A 16,449-nucleotide genomic window follows, 5' to 3' on the forward strand; every position below is an offset into this window, starting at 1 on the left:
TAGGTTTTGGGGATATAAATTGGGAAAGGTTTGTTAGAGTAGGTCACGCACAAACACTTTAAAACAGATCTTATTTAAAATACTAGAGCTCTGCCCCATGGTAGACGTATCAACTCCAGAGCTTTTGCAAGAGCTTTAGATGAGTACTCAAGAGACTTCACTAATGGATTACTGTTTACAAAATGCAATGGATGAAGGAGAATGTCGGAGCCGCTACCGTCTGTACGAGAGCTTGCTGTTGTAAGAGGGTCATGTGGTTTTGCAAGCAGAGAGAGTCAAACAGGCTTTCTCTCAGAGAGAAAGAGAGAGAGACACACAGAGATCACTTGTACAGTGTTACAGACAGCAAATGGGACTGGAACAGGACAAGCTGGCAAGCCCATATGTAAGACAGCCTGGTCAAAGCCCTTGTGGTTCATGGAAGAGGTTTGATGCTTCACTTGGAATAAGTGAAACAAAAAGGAACTCTGTAGTGATCTGAAAGAAAGAGATTATAATCTGGAGAACCCTGAAGGGGCAGGTTTCGTTAGCAAGACACTGAGGTGGCTGGGTGTCCACTGTACAACAAATCACTCTGAAAACTGACAAGAAACTTACTGAGCGGTAACCATTTACCTTTCAAGCACCAAAGCCTGGTGAACTTTATAAATGTTTAATTCTGTGCACAGTATAAGAATTGCCAACAACCAGTATTCTTGGAGGAATGAGAAGTGAGATTGGACTATGAACCGAAGAACTTTTCTGAATTTGTACATACATGTGCGCTTAGAATTAGAAGTGGGGGGGGGGGGTTAAATTAGATTAAGAAAGTCAATAGAGATAAGTTAAAGTTTGATTCTATTTTCATGTTTAAATATAATTAAAAGCAACTTTTGTTTAAGTAACCATTTGACATGGTGAATATCTATTGCTGCTGGGTTTTGGGGTCCTCTGGGTTCATTTCCTTGAATTTAAATTGTGTCATGTTGGAATTTAGTGAGGCTGAGCTAAAAGTGGGAGGGGAGGGGTAAGATTCAGACACTGCATCACCTGTACTCACACAGGAAGCTGCCACGAGGGAACTGGGATTGTTGGAAAAATGAAAGCTGGTGAGGATAAGGTAAACAGACTTTCTCCTAGCTCTGATTTTTTGGTGTGAGGTTTCCAATACTTTTTCTTTAAAAAAAAAATAGATATGGCAAAAATAATGTTTTAAAGTTATATTAAGTGTTTACTGGAATTGGCCAAAGCTTAGGGAAAGTATTTGTATCCTTGAAACAACATTCACTTTTTTTTTTAACAATCTCAGCACTTACCTGAAATGCAATAAAACTTCTGAAATTTAATTTTCCAATAATCTTGACTTTTTTCCCTCCAACACTGTCATTCACTTTTTGGTTCATATCTTTTCCAACGTTGCACTAATTTCACTATGAACTTGTTCATATTACACACTAAAGTAATCTTGTCAATCTTTCCTGAAAACGTTATTTACTTTTTAAATTTCTACTTTTTCAGGATAATTGTGAACTTTCAGCTGAGAATGGAACAAGACAGAATGTGGACCATCCTTCCATTTCTGATACGGGTATTGGCAATCAAGAAACAGGTCAATCAAAATTTGCTAATTATTACTCCAAGAATTAAAAAGGATAAAAACACTACAACAATATCTATCCAATAAAAATGAAATTGTCTTTTTCTTGTTGCCCAGTCAATAAATCATTTTTTTTTAAATTTGAAATTTAATTTAAATTTAGACATACATCGTGGTTTATTAGTCTCGACATGATTCATTTTCTAGAATAGATTTTTTTTAGTATCGGCACATTTACAAGGAAGGGTATCACAGGCAGAATATAAAAGCAGGGTTATATCAGATCATTCTTTATTATTTTTTTCTTATGTAAGTTCAGAAGTGGTATATTCATCTTTTAGTTGGAGATTTAACACAATGTTGTTGAAAAAAAACAGAGTTTGTTATTTTTGTTAAAGAACAGACTACTTTTTTTGTCTGAAAATGCTAATTCAGTAAAAGTCATTTTGTGTTATGGGATGCATTAAAAGGTTATTTAAGAGGACAGATAATAATCTGTTATACCACTAAAGTTAAGAAACAGTATATGGTTGAAAGCTTTGAATTAGAAAAGCAAATTGATGAATTGGAGAAGGAATTTCAGAAGGAAGTGACAGAAGATTTAAAAAAGTGGCTTTGACTAAATTGAAATTACATTATAATACATTGCAGACTTATCAATTTGCATGTTTAATTAATCGATCTAAGCAGTGATATTATGAGTTGGGTGAGAGGGCACATAAAGTACTTGCATGACAGTTAAAGAAGGAACAGGTTTCACAGATTATTAATGCTGTAAAAAAGAATTCAACAGTTACCAATAAACCTCAGGAAATTAATGACCAGTTCTATTCGTTTTATAAAAAATTATATACTTCTGAAGGGAAACAGGATAATGGTTCTATTGATTCATTTTTATCTAAGTTAACATTATCAGCATTGCAAGAGGAGGATGTTATGGATTTGGAAGCTCCATTTACAAAATTAGAGTTTAAGGCAGCTATGTTGGAAATGCCCAATGGGAAGTCACCAGGTGATGATGGATTTTCGGTGGAATTTTATAAAACTTTTTATGAAGACTTATCTTCGGTGTTTGGGGAGGTATTACAACAAGTGACTGAACAGTATGAGTTACCAAAATCTTCCTCTAGTGCTTTAATTACTGTAATCCTGATAAAAGATAGAGATCTGTTGAAAGTGTCTTCGTATAGAGCTATTTCTTTATTGAATGTTGATTGTAAAATAATAGCAAAAATGTTAGCAAATCGACTTGCTAAGTATTTACCTAAATTGATACATGTTGATCAAACAGATTTTATTAAAAATAGAAATGCTTCAGATAATATTCTTCGATTGATTAGTTTGGTCAATACACATCGACAGCAGCCTAACCACCCAATGGGGATTGCGCTTGATGCAGAAAAAGCCTTTAATAGGGTTGAATGGTATTTTTTATTTAAAGTACTGGAGAAGTTTAAATTTGGTCCTTTTTTTATTGGTTGGTTTAAAGGTTTATATATGAACCCAACTGCTAGGGTGGTGACAAATGGTCAAGATTCATCATCATTTAAATTGACGCGTTCAACTCGACAAGGCTGTCCATTGACACCAGCCCTGTTTGCATTGGCTATTGAACTGTTAGCTCAAACAAGAAGGCAGAATAAACAGATAAGAGGGATGAGAGTTATGGATGAAGAGTATAAGATTAATTTGTTTGCAGATGATGTTTTGATATATTTAACAAACCCAGAACAATCATTGCCATATTTACAGGAATGTTTATTACAACATGGAACATTATCTGGATATAAAGTTAACTGGGATAAAAATGAAATTTTACCAGTCGGAGAAGGAGATTATTCAGAGTATAAAAATATTATAAAATTGAAATGGTCTGATAAAATTAAATATTTAGGAATAATTGTGAATACTGAGTATCAATCTTTATATAAGAAATCATGTTCCATTATTAAAAAAGATTAAAGCAGATCTAATTGAGTGGAAAGATCTTCTGTTAATTTTAATTGGTTCAGTTAATTGTATTAAGATGAATATTTTTCCTCATATTCAATATTTATTTTAATCAATACCGTGTTCGCTTTCAAAGAGTTTTTTTTCAGAATTTAAATAAAGTTACGAGAGAATTTTTATGGAAAGGTAAACTTACTTGGAAGTATGCGTTAGGTGGGCTTCAATTATCTCATTTCCAAAATTATTATGAAGCAGCCCAGTTTAAATTTATTAGTAGATTGATGGATTTGGACCAGCCCCTGAGTTGGGCTAAAGTTGAGATGGCCTGTATTCCTGAAGTTGAGGTGTATCAATTTATATTTCGATGGAATGTAAATTTGGTGAGGGAATATAATATGCCAATATTAAAACATTTATTAAAATTATGGATTAAAAAAATAAGATTTTAGGATCAAAAGGTAAATTGTCAATTTTAACTCCATTATATAATAATAAACTTATTTCTTTTTCAATGTTTAATAGTCATTTAAAGAGTTGGGATTTTAAGGGTATAAAAACATTACAGGATTGTTTTGTATGTCTCTTTCTTTCTTTCACTCATTTGAAAGAGCATTTTGATATAGCTGAAAATTCTTTATTTGTTTATTATCAACTTCGATCTTTGGTGAAAAATATGTATGGTAGAGAGATGATTTTACCTGTATTGATGTAATTCGAGTCTTTGATTTCTTCTATACCAAAAAGGGGTTATATTTCTGTTGTGTATCAAGTATTACAAGACAATATGGATAAGTCAGAATGGGAGAAATCTAAGCTTAAATGGGAAAATTATTTAGCTTTTGTTTTTCCTGAAGATTATTGGGCAGATACGTGTCATGATAGTGTTACTAAATTGACGAATGTGCGGTATGGAATGGTTAATTATAAATTTTTTTACATCAATTTTATTTAACATCAGAGAAATTGAAAAAAATATGGTTTCAGTAATTCGGATCCTTGTTTTAGATGTGGTGTATGTACTGGAACATTTTTACATGCTGTTTGGTCTTGTGTGCATGTACAACCATTCTGGGATGAAATTAAGTTAATTTTGGAAAAAATTATATAATTTAAAGTTTCCATGAGATCTATCTATTTTTTTAATGGGTTATATAATTCCTTTAAGGGGATTAGGGTTGGATAAATTTCAAATTGCATTTATATATTTAGCATTGTCTGTAGCTCGAAAATGTGTAGCAAGTACATGGAAATATAATATAGTGATTAATATAATGCGATGGCAGAATAAATTGAAAGCTTGTATTGTTATGGAAAAAATTACATAAAATTTACATGACAATTATTTTCTTTGTTAATAAGTGGTTACTCTATTTGGAATATATGCATTCAGATGTATTTTGATTTCTGTTTATATATTTTTAGCTCTCCTTAAGAGAGTTGGCTGATGGGGTGGGAGAGGGGTGGGGATTTAATTTTTTTTTAGTTGTCTTTTTTTTAATATATACTCATAAAATTTTCTTTATGGAATGTACTTTGTATTACTATTAATGATTCTTCAAATAAATAAAGTTAAAAAAAAAGACATACATCATGGTAACAGGCCCTACATGAACCTACAACTGCCATACATTTTGAATGGTGGGAGGAAACCAGAGTGCCCATTGAAAACCCACACAGACATGGCAAGAGCGTATAAACTCCTTACAGATAGCTCTGGATTCCAACTTCAGTCGCTGGCTCTGTAATAGCATTGTGCCAACTGTGCCACCCTAATTTGTTATAAAATACCTTCCTTTCTTCTTCTTTGGCTTGGATTCGTGGACGAAGATTTATGGATGGGTATGTCCACGTCTGCTGCAGGCTCGTTGGTGCAGTGAGAAAGGTTCTTCTGTGAATAAACCAACAGATTATCTTTACCATGATGTACAGCTGCACCTAGTGCACAATCCACAGGGTATATGATTACAGAAAAGAAAGATTAATTAGCACTAAGCAAGGGCAGCATGAGAGCGCTGTTACGTGGTTCATTCAAGAGCCCGATGGTTACAGAATAGAAACTGTCTTTAAGCTTGTCAGTGCATGTTTTCCTACACGAGGCTTCTCCACAATATGAGGAGGGAGAAGAAGGTGTTCAGGATGTGATGGGAGACGTGCAGAAATCCCTTCATCTTCTCAGGAAGTCCAAGTGTTGGTGCGCTTTCTAGATCATTGTATTTATGTGCTTGTTCCAGGTCAAGTCATTAGAGATATTTATTCCTGAGAACTTGAAACCATCTACTCTTACCCCTTTAATGCCATTAATATGGACATGGGTGTGAACATTGCCTCATCTCTTGAAATCAGTGGTCATCTCGTTTGGCTCTTTGATAATGAGAGACTTTCAATGCCAGTAGACTTTAAACCTTTTTCCTGTATTATTTGATACCTGGGCCACAACTACGGTTTTGTTGGCAAATTTGAAGATGGTATTGGAATCGTACAGTCATAGATGGAGAGAGAGTATTGTAGTGGTCTGAGTGCCCATCCTTGAATAGCACTGGTATTGAGTGTGATCATGGAGGAGATGATGTTTCCAATCTTATTATTGCTGTTTATGAGACAGTAAGCCAAGAGGCCTAGATCCCAAAGTTGTGACTGCTGGGAACTATGGCATTCAAGGCAGAGCTGTATTTATGGATAATAAACATGGGTGTCCCTGGTTCCAGGTGTTCTAGGACTGAGTGGTGAGCTAGGGAGATAGCATCTGCTAAAGATCTGTTTGACCGGTAGACAAATTGAAGAGAATCAAGGGTGGCTGGTAAGCTAGAGTTTACATGAGCCATGACCAGACTCTCAAAGTATCTTGTGATGGCAGATATCCAAGCTTCCAGTCAGTAGTAATTGAAGACTGTTATTATGCTATTCTTTGGTACTGGTATAATATTGGCTTTCATGAAGCTCGTGGGGATTTTGGGCTGTTATACAGAGAGATCAAAGATGTCTGTAAATACATCCACCAGTTGATCGGCAGAGGCTCTCAAGACATAGCTGGGACTCCATCTGGGCCAATTACTTCATGTGGATCACCTGCTGGAAGGCCACACTGACTTCAGAAGCAATGATTGTGGGGGAAACATTGCTTCTGGTGATGGATGTAGATGTCACCTCCCTGTTGGTTCCCTGTTTGAAGTGAGAATTGAACATGTTTAGTACTGGGGGGAGTCACGTGATGGAGTAGTGGCTGGTAGGGTAAAACCAGCCCTCTCCAGAAAAGAAGAAAAAAAGTTAAGACAAAGTTCAATAAATGCAAAATATAAGAAATAAAAGATAAAGTTGCAGAGAAGAGAAAGAAAATGGCACCTAAGAAGAAAAAAAGTAAAAACAATGGGGAAAAAAAAAGAAAAGACACCAGAAAAGAAAGGAGAAGGCCTTACCTGCACGAAGGAACAGGGAGCCGTGGTGGAGAAGAGCATCCGATCTCCGAGGTTGGTGACGGTCCTGTGGAGTTGCGACCCCCTGACCAGTGGACTGCAACAAAATGGCTCTCTGAGCCAAAGAAATGTGCGCAATCTAAGATAAAGGAAAACACCGACGGGAGGGGGGCTCAACCGAGGAGCAGGCAACCACGGCGCGACCAGCTGAGGGATGCCCGATACCAGGGCTCTCAGCTGGAAGATGAGGAAAGTGGCAGGAGAGGGAGTGAAGTACCAGGTGAGAAAGAAAGTTGACGGGGTGAACGGCAAGAGGAGCAGCAGCAGGAGGCTTAGCAGATGAGCAGCTCAGGAGAGGACCAACAGCAAGAGGCCAAGCAAGAAGAGACCCGACAAAGTGAGACGTTACTCATCAGAGAAATCAGGAAAGACACAGATACAAAGAAGAAGACACAAACACAGGTACAGACACAGAAGAGGAAGAAGACCAAGATCTTCACAGAGAGATAGAAGGTATAACAGATGGACAGAATATTGATAAAACTTTTTTTGAAGAGCAAATTAGAGCATTAAAAGAATGGTTATCATTAGAATTTAGTGCAATTAAAAGAAAAATAAAAAAAAACAAGATAAAATGCAAAGATTAGAGCGAGTCATGACAGAAATAGGGAAAAGAGTAGAAAATGTGGAAGAACGAGAAATGGCTGTAGAAATGGAAGTAAACGACTTAAGTGGAAAATTGGAAGAAAGTAATAAAAAAAATAAAGAGACACAAGAGTTAGCTCAGAAAATTGCTATGTTGGAAAATTATAGTAGGCGAAACAACATAAAAATAGTGGGCCTAAAGGAAGATGAAGAAGGCACAGATATTAAGGAATTTATAAAAGAATGGATCCTGAAGGTCCTGGGAATGACAGAAATGCAGGAAGGAATGGAAATAGAAAGGGCACACAGAGAACACTAGCTCCGAAACCACAGACACAACCAAGATCCATTTTAGTAAAATTTTTGAGATATACGACAAGAGAAAATATACTGGAGCGGGCAAGGAATAAAATTAAAGAAGACAATAAACCATTGGAATACAAGGGTCAAAAAATATTTTTTTTACCCAGACATAAGTTTTGAACTCTTAAAGAAGAGGAAGGAGTTTAATACAGCAAAATTGATCCTATGGAAAAAAGGTTATAAATTCATGTTAAGACATCCAACATTGCTTAAAATATTTATCCCCGGGGAGCAAAACAGACTATTCTTGGATCTGGAGGAAGCACAAGAATTTGCAGAACGCTTGCAGGACAGAAGGAGAGATGAAGAGATGTAATAAGAATGAATAACGGCGATAAAATATATATAAAGATGTAAAAATAAAGTATGTAAAGAACTAAAGAAGGGAAAGAGAAGGGAAGGAAGGAAGTAAGGGGAAAAAAGGGAGAACTTTGTTATATGTGTAAAAAAAAAAGTGTTTTCTGGGGGGGAAGAGAATAATCGTCACTGCAAAATCAGTTGACGCTTACGAGCAGGTTCGCAATCCAAATGGAAAGGGGATAGTGGTTGCCCGGCAAGGGATAATGGGGGGGATATTTGGGGTTAAGGGAATATTGGATGTCGGGGTTGTTGGAGTATTTTATGTTTTAAATGTGTTGTCATACATTGAGTTTAAAAAGGGAAAACTGAGAGATGAAAATGGGGAAAAGGGGGATGGTGGTGGTGAGGAAGCAGAAATGAGGTGTAAACAGGATATGAGATGGCCACGTTGAACTATATGACTATAAACATTAATGGAATACATAACCAAATCAAAAGGAAGAGGCTATTAAATTTACTGAAAAATGAAAAAAAAAATAGATATAGCATTTTTGCAGGAAACGCATCTAACTGAAGTGGAACATAAATTAAGGAGAGACTGGGTAGGACACGTAACGGCAGCATCATATAATTCAAAAGCTAGAGATGTAGCTATATTAATTAATAAAAATGTACCAATCAAAATAGAGGAGGAAATAATAGATCCAGCAGGGAGGTATGTAATGATAAAGTGTCAGATATATTCAGAATTTTGGAATTTGCTCAATATGCACCTAATGAGGAGGATCAAAAGTTTATGCAGGATATTTTTTTGAAGATTGTAGATACACAAGGAAATATATTGATATTGATAAGAGGGGATTTTAATTTTGATCCAATGTTGGATAAAACTGGACAAAAGACAAGTAAAAAGAATAAAGTGGTCAAATTTATGGTTAAATCAATGCAGGAAATGAAACTTATGGAGATATGGAGGAGGCAGCATCCAAGAGAGAAGGAATACTCATATTATTCAAGTAGGCATAAAACATACTCAAGGATTGATATGTTTTTGTTGTTGGCCCATATTCAAGGGAGAGTTAGGAAAATTGAATATAAAGCTAGACTACTATCTGATCATTCAACCCTGTTATTAGCAATAGAACTGGAGGACATCCCACCAAGAACATACAGATGGAGGTTAAACCCCATGCTACTTAAAAGGCAGAAATTTAGAGAGTATATTGAATGCCAAATTAAAAGATATTTTGAAATAAATATGGAATCAGTGAAAGACAAATTTATATTATGGGATGCATTAGAGGGCAGATAATAAGTTATGTAACTAAGATGAGAAAGAACTACAATCGGGAAATAGAGCAGTTGGAAAGGGAGATAGTAAGTACAGAAATGGAACTAGTAAAAAGGGATGATATAACGAAAAAGAGAGAATTGGTGGACAAAAAAATAAAATATGAAACATTACAAATGTACAAGGTGGAGAAGAACATCATGAAAATAAAGCAAAAGTATTACGAACTGGAGAAAAAACACATAAAATATTAGCCTGGCAACTTAAAACAGAACAAGCTAAAATAACTGTATTGGCATCAAGGAAAAAGGACAAACAAATTACATATAACCCAATGGAGATTAATGAGAACTTTAAGAAATTTTATGAAGAATTATACCAAACTGAGAACAAGGGGAAACGATAAAATAGAAGAGTTTTTAAGCTAAAATTGAACTGCCGAAATTGCAAGAGGAACAAAACAAACTGATAAAACTATTTGAAATAGAGGAAGTCAGGATATATTAAAAAAGCTGCCAAACAATAAAACGCCTGGAGAGGATGGATTCCCAATAGAATTCTTTAAACCATTTAAAGAGTTATTAATTTCTCCTCTCCTGGAAGTAATGAACCATATAGAAGAAACACAAAACTTACCAGATTCATGTCTCTCTCTTTGGCTTGGCTTCGCGGATGAAGATTTATGGAGGGGTAATGTCCACATCAGCTGCAGGCTTGTTTGTGGCTGACAAGTCCGATGCGGGACAGTAGACACGGTTGCAGCGGTTGCAAGGGAAAATTGGTTGGTTGGGATTGGGTGTTTCCTCCTTTGTCTTTTGTCAGTGAGGTGGGCTCTGTGGTCTTCCTCAAAGGAGGTTGCTGCCCGCCGAACTGTGATTCGCCAAGTGCACTGGTGGTGGTCAATGTGGCAGGCACCAAGAGATTTCTTTAGGCAGTCCTTGTACCTCTTCTTTGGTGCACCTTTGTCTCGGTGGCCAGTGGAGAGCTCGCCATAGAACACGATCTTGGGAAGGCGATGGTCCTCCATTCTGGAGACGTGACCTACCCAACGCAGTTGGATCTTCAGCAGCGTGGATTCGATGCTGTCGGCCTTTGCCATCTCGAGTACTTCGATGTTGGTGATGAAGTCGCTCCAATGAATGTTGAGGATGGAGCGGAGACAACGCTGGTGGAAGCGTTCTAGGAGCCGTAGGTGATGCCAGTAGAGGACCCATGATTCGGAACCAAACAGGAGTGTGGGTATGACAACGGCTCTGTATACGCTAATCTTTGTGAGGTTTTTCAGTTGGTTGTTTTTCCAGACTCTTTTGTGTAGTCTTCCAAAGGCGCTATTTGCCTTGGAGAGTCTGTTGTCTATCTCGTTGTCGATCCTTGCATCCGATGAAATGGTGCAGCCGAGATAGGTAGTCATGGTGGGGAGCTGGCTGATGGAGGACCTCAGTTTTCTTCAGGCTGACTTCCAGGCCAAACATTTTGGCAGTTTTTGCAAAACAGGACGTCAAGCGCTGAAGAGCTGGCTCTGAATGGGCAACTAAAGCGGCATTGTCTGCAGTAATACCAAAGACGGGGAAAGATCCAATAACACTAGCATTATATAGACCAATATCTCTATTTAATTCAGATTATAAGATAATAGCGAAATTATTAGCATACAGATTGGCCGTTTGTGTACAAAAATAGTAAAACAAGATCAAACAGGATTTATTAAAAAAAGACAAACAGCGGATAATGTCTGTAAACGTATTAATCTAATTCATGCAGTTCAAGGAAATAAGAAGCCAACAGTGGCTTTGCTTTAGATGCAGAAAAAGCCTTTGACAGAGTAGAATGGAATTATTTGTTTAAAGTATTACAGAGGTTCAATCTTCCAGAAAAATGTATTAATTGTATTAAAGCATTATATAATGGACCAATGGTGAAGGTAACAGTAAATGGATATGTATCAAACCAATTTAAATGAAGTAGGTCAACTAGACAGGGATGTCCATTATCCCCCTCATTGTTCACTTTAGCAATAGAACCATTGGCAGAACTGATAAGAACAGAAAATAAAATAAAAGAGATAAAAATAAAGGAGAAGGAGTATAAAATCAGTTTATTTGCAGATGATATCATAGTATACTTAACAGAACCAGAAATATCAATAAAATAATTACATAAGAAATTGAAGGAGTATGGAGAAGATCAATGCAAATAAAAATGAAGTGATGCCAATAAGTAACGTGGATTATACAGAATTTAAAAAATAATCTCCATTTAAATTGCAAACACAAGCAATCTGATACCTAGGTATTAGGTTAGATAATAACTTAAGCCACCTGTACAAACTAAATTATCAGCCACTAATAAAGAAATTGCAGGAAGACTTAGAACATTGGAAAGAATTACCGCTAACGTTGATAGGGAGGGTAAATTGCATTAAAATGAACGTGTTCCCAAGGATACAATACTTTTTTCAATCGTTGCCAGTTCCCTTAACAGAGAAATCCTTTAATGAACTAAAGAGAATAATAAGGAAATTCTTGTGGAAAGGGGGGAAACCGAGGATAGCATTAGATAAATTAACAGAGAGGTATAACCAAGGTGGTTTGCAGTTACCAAACTTTAAAAATTATTATAGAGCTGCACAATTAAGGTATTTATCAGATTTTTACCAGACAAGGGAAAAACCAGATTGGACTAAGATAGAATTAGATAAAATAGGGGAGAAGGAACCAGAACATATACTTTATAAGTGGGATGAAAAGCTGGTGCAATACAAAAGCTCACCAGTATTGCATCATTTACTTAATATATAGAAGAAGATCCACTTAGAAAGGAAAAAAAAACAAATTACCAAATACCAAAATTGTTATTGACACAAAACCCACTAATTCCTTTTACAATAGATAACTTTTCCTTTAGAGAATGGGAGAGAAAAGGAATCAATAGAATAGAAAATTGTTTTTTTGGGAAATAATTTATTAACATTTGAACAGTTGAAGTACAAATATGGAATAACTCATGGTACAATGTTTACATATCATCAACTGAAAGCTTATAATTTAAAGGAAAAATTCTGAAACAGACTGAGATTACCAGAAGGATTACAGACGCAATGATAATTAAAAGATTTATAACGACCATGTACATTAAGATGCAAGATAAGGAGAAGGGTGAAATAAACTATAAACCCAAACAAAAGTGGGTAAAGGATTTAAACATAAAGATAAAAAAGTGAAACATGGGAAAAGTTATGTTCTGGAACTATGAAGAATATAACACAAGGTTACGCATGATGCAGTGCAGTATAATTGGTTACACAGGTTATATATCACGCCCCAAAAGTTAAAAAAAAGTGGGATCCAACATTATCAGATAGATGTTTTCGCTGTAAGAAGGAAATGGGAACAACAGTACATGCAATTTGGGCATGTGAGAAAGTGAAAATGTTTTGGGAAGATCTAAATCAGGTATTAAATAAAATCACAAAAAATAACATACCAAAAAGTACAGAGATCTTTCTTCTAAGTAATATAAGAAGTAAGGAATTAGGCCTCAAATTGGATAAAGCGCAAAAAAGATTTATTATGATAGCCTTAGCAGTAGCAAAAAAATGTATAATGTCAACTTGGAAAATGGAAGAGAGCCTGAGAATACAGCAATGGTACATGGAAATGAATAAATGTATTCCATTGGAAAAAATAACATATAATTTAAAAAATAAGTCACATTATTTGAACAAATTTGGGAACCATACATGGAACATAACAGAGAGGGCTTGCCTCAGACCTCCGCCCCCTAAAATGATAAGACAAAACGACTTGATCCAGTGTGTAAAAGTAGATGACACATTTTTCTTGTTTATTTTTCATTGTGTGATGACATTGTTTAATGGTTTTATTGTATTGTATATGTTGAATATTTATTGGTTTTGGAGGGGGTTGGTAAGGGGGGGAGGCAAGGTAGTGGGGGGAAGGGGGAAAATGCCACTGTGTATATTTAATGAGAAATGTTTGTATATATTTTGGTTGATATGGTTCACAGTGTAAAAAAAATATTAAAAAAAACATATTTAATACATTTGGAAAAGTTGCCCTGTTGCAATCTGTGCTGTTAGGCTTTTCTTTATATTTCATGATGGTGTGTACTCCCTGCCATAGTCACCGTGTGCCTGTGATGTCCTCTTGGGACTTGAACTTGGAGTGGTACCAGCTCTTGTCTTAAGGTCACAAGAAATAGGAGCAGGAGTAGGCCATCTGGTCCTTTGAACTGGCTCCCTCAGTGATCTGATGATAGGTTCGTCTCCGCCTAGCTGCCTTTTCCCCACATCCCCTACTGTGTAAAAATCTATCCAACCTTGTCTTAAATATATTTACTGAGGTATCTTTCCCAGCTTCAGTTGACAGCACATTCCATAGATTCACCACCTATGGGAAAAGTAGTTCCTCCTCATTTCTGGCCTAACTCTACTACCCTGAATGCTATGCTGCCTAGTTCTAGTCTCCCCCTCCAATGGTAACAACTTACTACCTCTTTCTTATCTCTGCCTAATTTTATACATTTCTATATGATCCCCTCATTCTCCTAAATTCCAGCGAGTATAGTCCAAGATGACTCTTTGCCAATGAGCTTTCAGAGCTCATTCTTGGATTTCTTGTAGAGGCTTGGGTCTCCTGTTTTGAATGCCACTAACCTGGCCTTCAGGTTAATATACCATAAATCAGGAAATATCAAATTGCTCTCCTAGTCAAGCTATTCCACTTTAGCTACAATATAATTTGTTGTTTATAATGTAATTTGGAGGTTTCCTTGCATGACAAATATGTTGTCCAACACAGTGTGATTTGATTTATGGAAATTTTTTAATATGTGCCTTGTAAATAAAGCCAGATTAATCAGAAACTATAACAAAAATGACTTGATTGTAGTTTCGAAACCCCTCATTCCAATCTAGTGCATCCCCAGTCACAAAAGGCTGTTCTAGAGACTCAAAAGACAGTCAGATTTATGTAAATTCTGACTATTTGCAATGTACAATCCAAAGTAAACTTTTTAAAATTAAAAATGTTAAACTCTTCAAATCACTCTATATTCACTCAGTATCAGCTGTAACCTACACTCTAATTGCTGTCTATATTGAGATTTTTGATTTAACTATGGGAATGGGGCTCTGCCATTGGCATTAGATAGAATAATACTGGCTACACCCCAATTAGTTTTGAGACATACCTGCTCCCTCAGGAAAAATATTTTTTTCCTCTCGGCTTTTGGGTGACATCAGTATTGGAGTCAACTCTTTTGTCAACAGTCATTACATAAATGATAACCCCTTACTGTCACACAGGAGATTGACTGCAACTATAAACTGTTTCTTAATGTAAGTAATGTATAATTATATTTTCTTCCACAGGTGCACTAAATGAAAAATACATTTTGAAGACTGAAAATGGACAATGATACAGAGACGCGTATGAATTGAATAGCTGAAAGAATAATTATATTTACATCTATTTTTGAACTAATTATCTGACTGTGGCACTCTTTTTGTTGCAAAGCTGGATCTTTCAACAACATTTGTGAATTAACTAGAAATGGAGGTGATGTTGGATTTTATGTGTGGATTTATCTTTCAATAGGGGTGCATTCTTGTTACTTTAAGAAGAATTTTGGCAGTTTGGTGAAAGTTCTTTATGCATGGAATGTCCATAAATGTATCATGAATCCATTTGAGAACTGTTATCTTAAATGAATATTTTCATATCTGAAACTGATATTTTTATCATTCAGATTCAGGATTAAATCACCAATATATCAAGAAGACATTTCAAAATATACATTGTTTTAAATTTTAAAAATACAAAGAGCAGGAAATAAGAGGTCAGACATGAGTGAATCTTTTGAGACGCACAATGAAAAATCATTATTTGGTTATTTATTTATGTGTAAATTCATTCTGTAGGTCCTTTACTTCCTTATTATATTCTTTGCAAATTTCAAAAGAACTGAATTTTTCTTTGGTGTGATTGATTCATGACAATCATCCAACTGTACGTCTCAGCTGATGGATTTGATCATATACCAATAATATCAATAAATCTGCCTTAATGGGAAAAAAACTTTGCAATCACCATGGAGGCCTATAATGCATGGAAATAGAAAGTGTTTTAAAGGACTCATAAATACGAGAAATACGGAAATTAATACTTTATTGGGTCATATTAAAGTGTTTTTCAGAGCACCTGGGAAATAAAGGGGCAGCATATTTGGTGTAGGAGTTAGCGCAACACCTTTACAGCATCAGCGATCGAGACCGGAGCTGGCTTCAAATCTTACACTGCCTGTAAGGAGTTTTACGTTCTCCCCATTTTCTCCGGGGGCTCCGGTTTCCTCCCATCCTTTAAAAACGTACCAGGGTGTAGGTTAATGGGGTGTAAACTGGATGGAAGTTCTCAAAGGGCTGAATCGACCCTATTACAGTGCTCTTTGTCTAAATTAAATGTTTAAAAAAATGAAATGCAAGATTGTAGTGTGGGTGGATTCTTGGTGGCTATTGCTTAATTCAGTAATTGTTGAGCAAATTGTTAAGGATTGGATCACTTAATACTACATTGAATGTAATTGAATGCAATAAACATATTCCATGCAAGGCACTGCTTGTTTTGTGCTAATAACTGCAATAAAGGAAAGTTGTTTTGGGGCCATTTTAACCTTCACTGTTTGATCTGTAAAAACCTGTATGATCTACCTCTGTTACTGGTTGTTTGACCGCAGGCTAGGTTAGAAAGTGAGCGCTCCTGGTGGACTCCCTTAAACGAGAAATAAAACAGCCAGAGCTCCTCCATTCAGTAGTCCCTTCTGAAAACTCCATGCAATCTTTCTTCCTGTGGCCACTTTGAAGGAGAGAAAGCAAAAGATTGTTAGGTGGGGGAAGA

At 35.9% G+C, this 16,449-nt stretch overlaps 1 protein-coding gene across 7 annotated transcripts in view; it reads left to right on the forward strand.

The window, feature by feature from the left end:
* The window catches only part of LOC138746117 (small integral membrane protein 29-like), an 83,169-nt gene extending 66,945 nt beyond the window's left edge, over window positions 1-16,224 (forward strand). For all 7 annotated transcript variants that reach the window (XM_069903998.1, XM_069903995.1, XM_069903996.1 and 4 more), the window contains 2 exons: window positions 1,498-1,588; window positions 14,928-16,224. In XM_069903998.1, the coding sequence (XP_069760099.1) occupies window positions 1,498-1,588; window positions 14,928-14,974 (138 nt within the window). In that variant the 3' untranslated portion in view covers window positions 14,975-16,224. The remainder of the gene's footprint in view (window positions 1-1,497; window positions 1,589-14,927) is intronic.
* Window positions 16,225-16,449: the final 225 nt, after the last annotated feature.

This window comes from Narcine bancroftii, chromosome 11 (genome assembly GCF_036971445.1).
Source record: "Narcine bancroftii isolate sNarBan1 chromosome 11, sNarBan1.hap1, whole genome shotgun sequence".
Taxonomy (NCBI): domain Eukaryota; kingdom Metazoa; phylum Chordata; class Chondrichthyes; order Torpediniformes; family Narcinidae; genus Narcine; species Narcine bancroftii.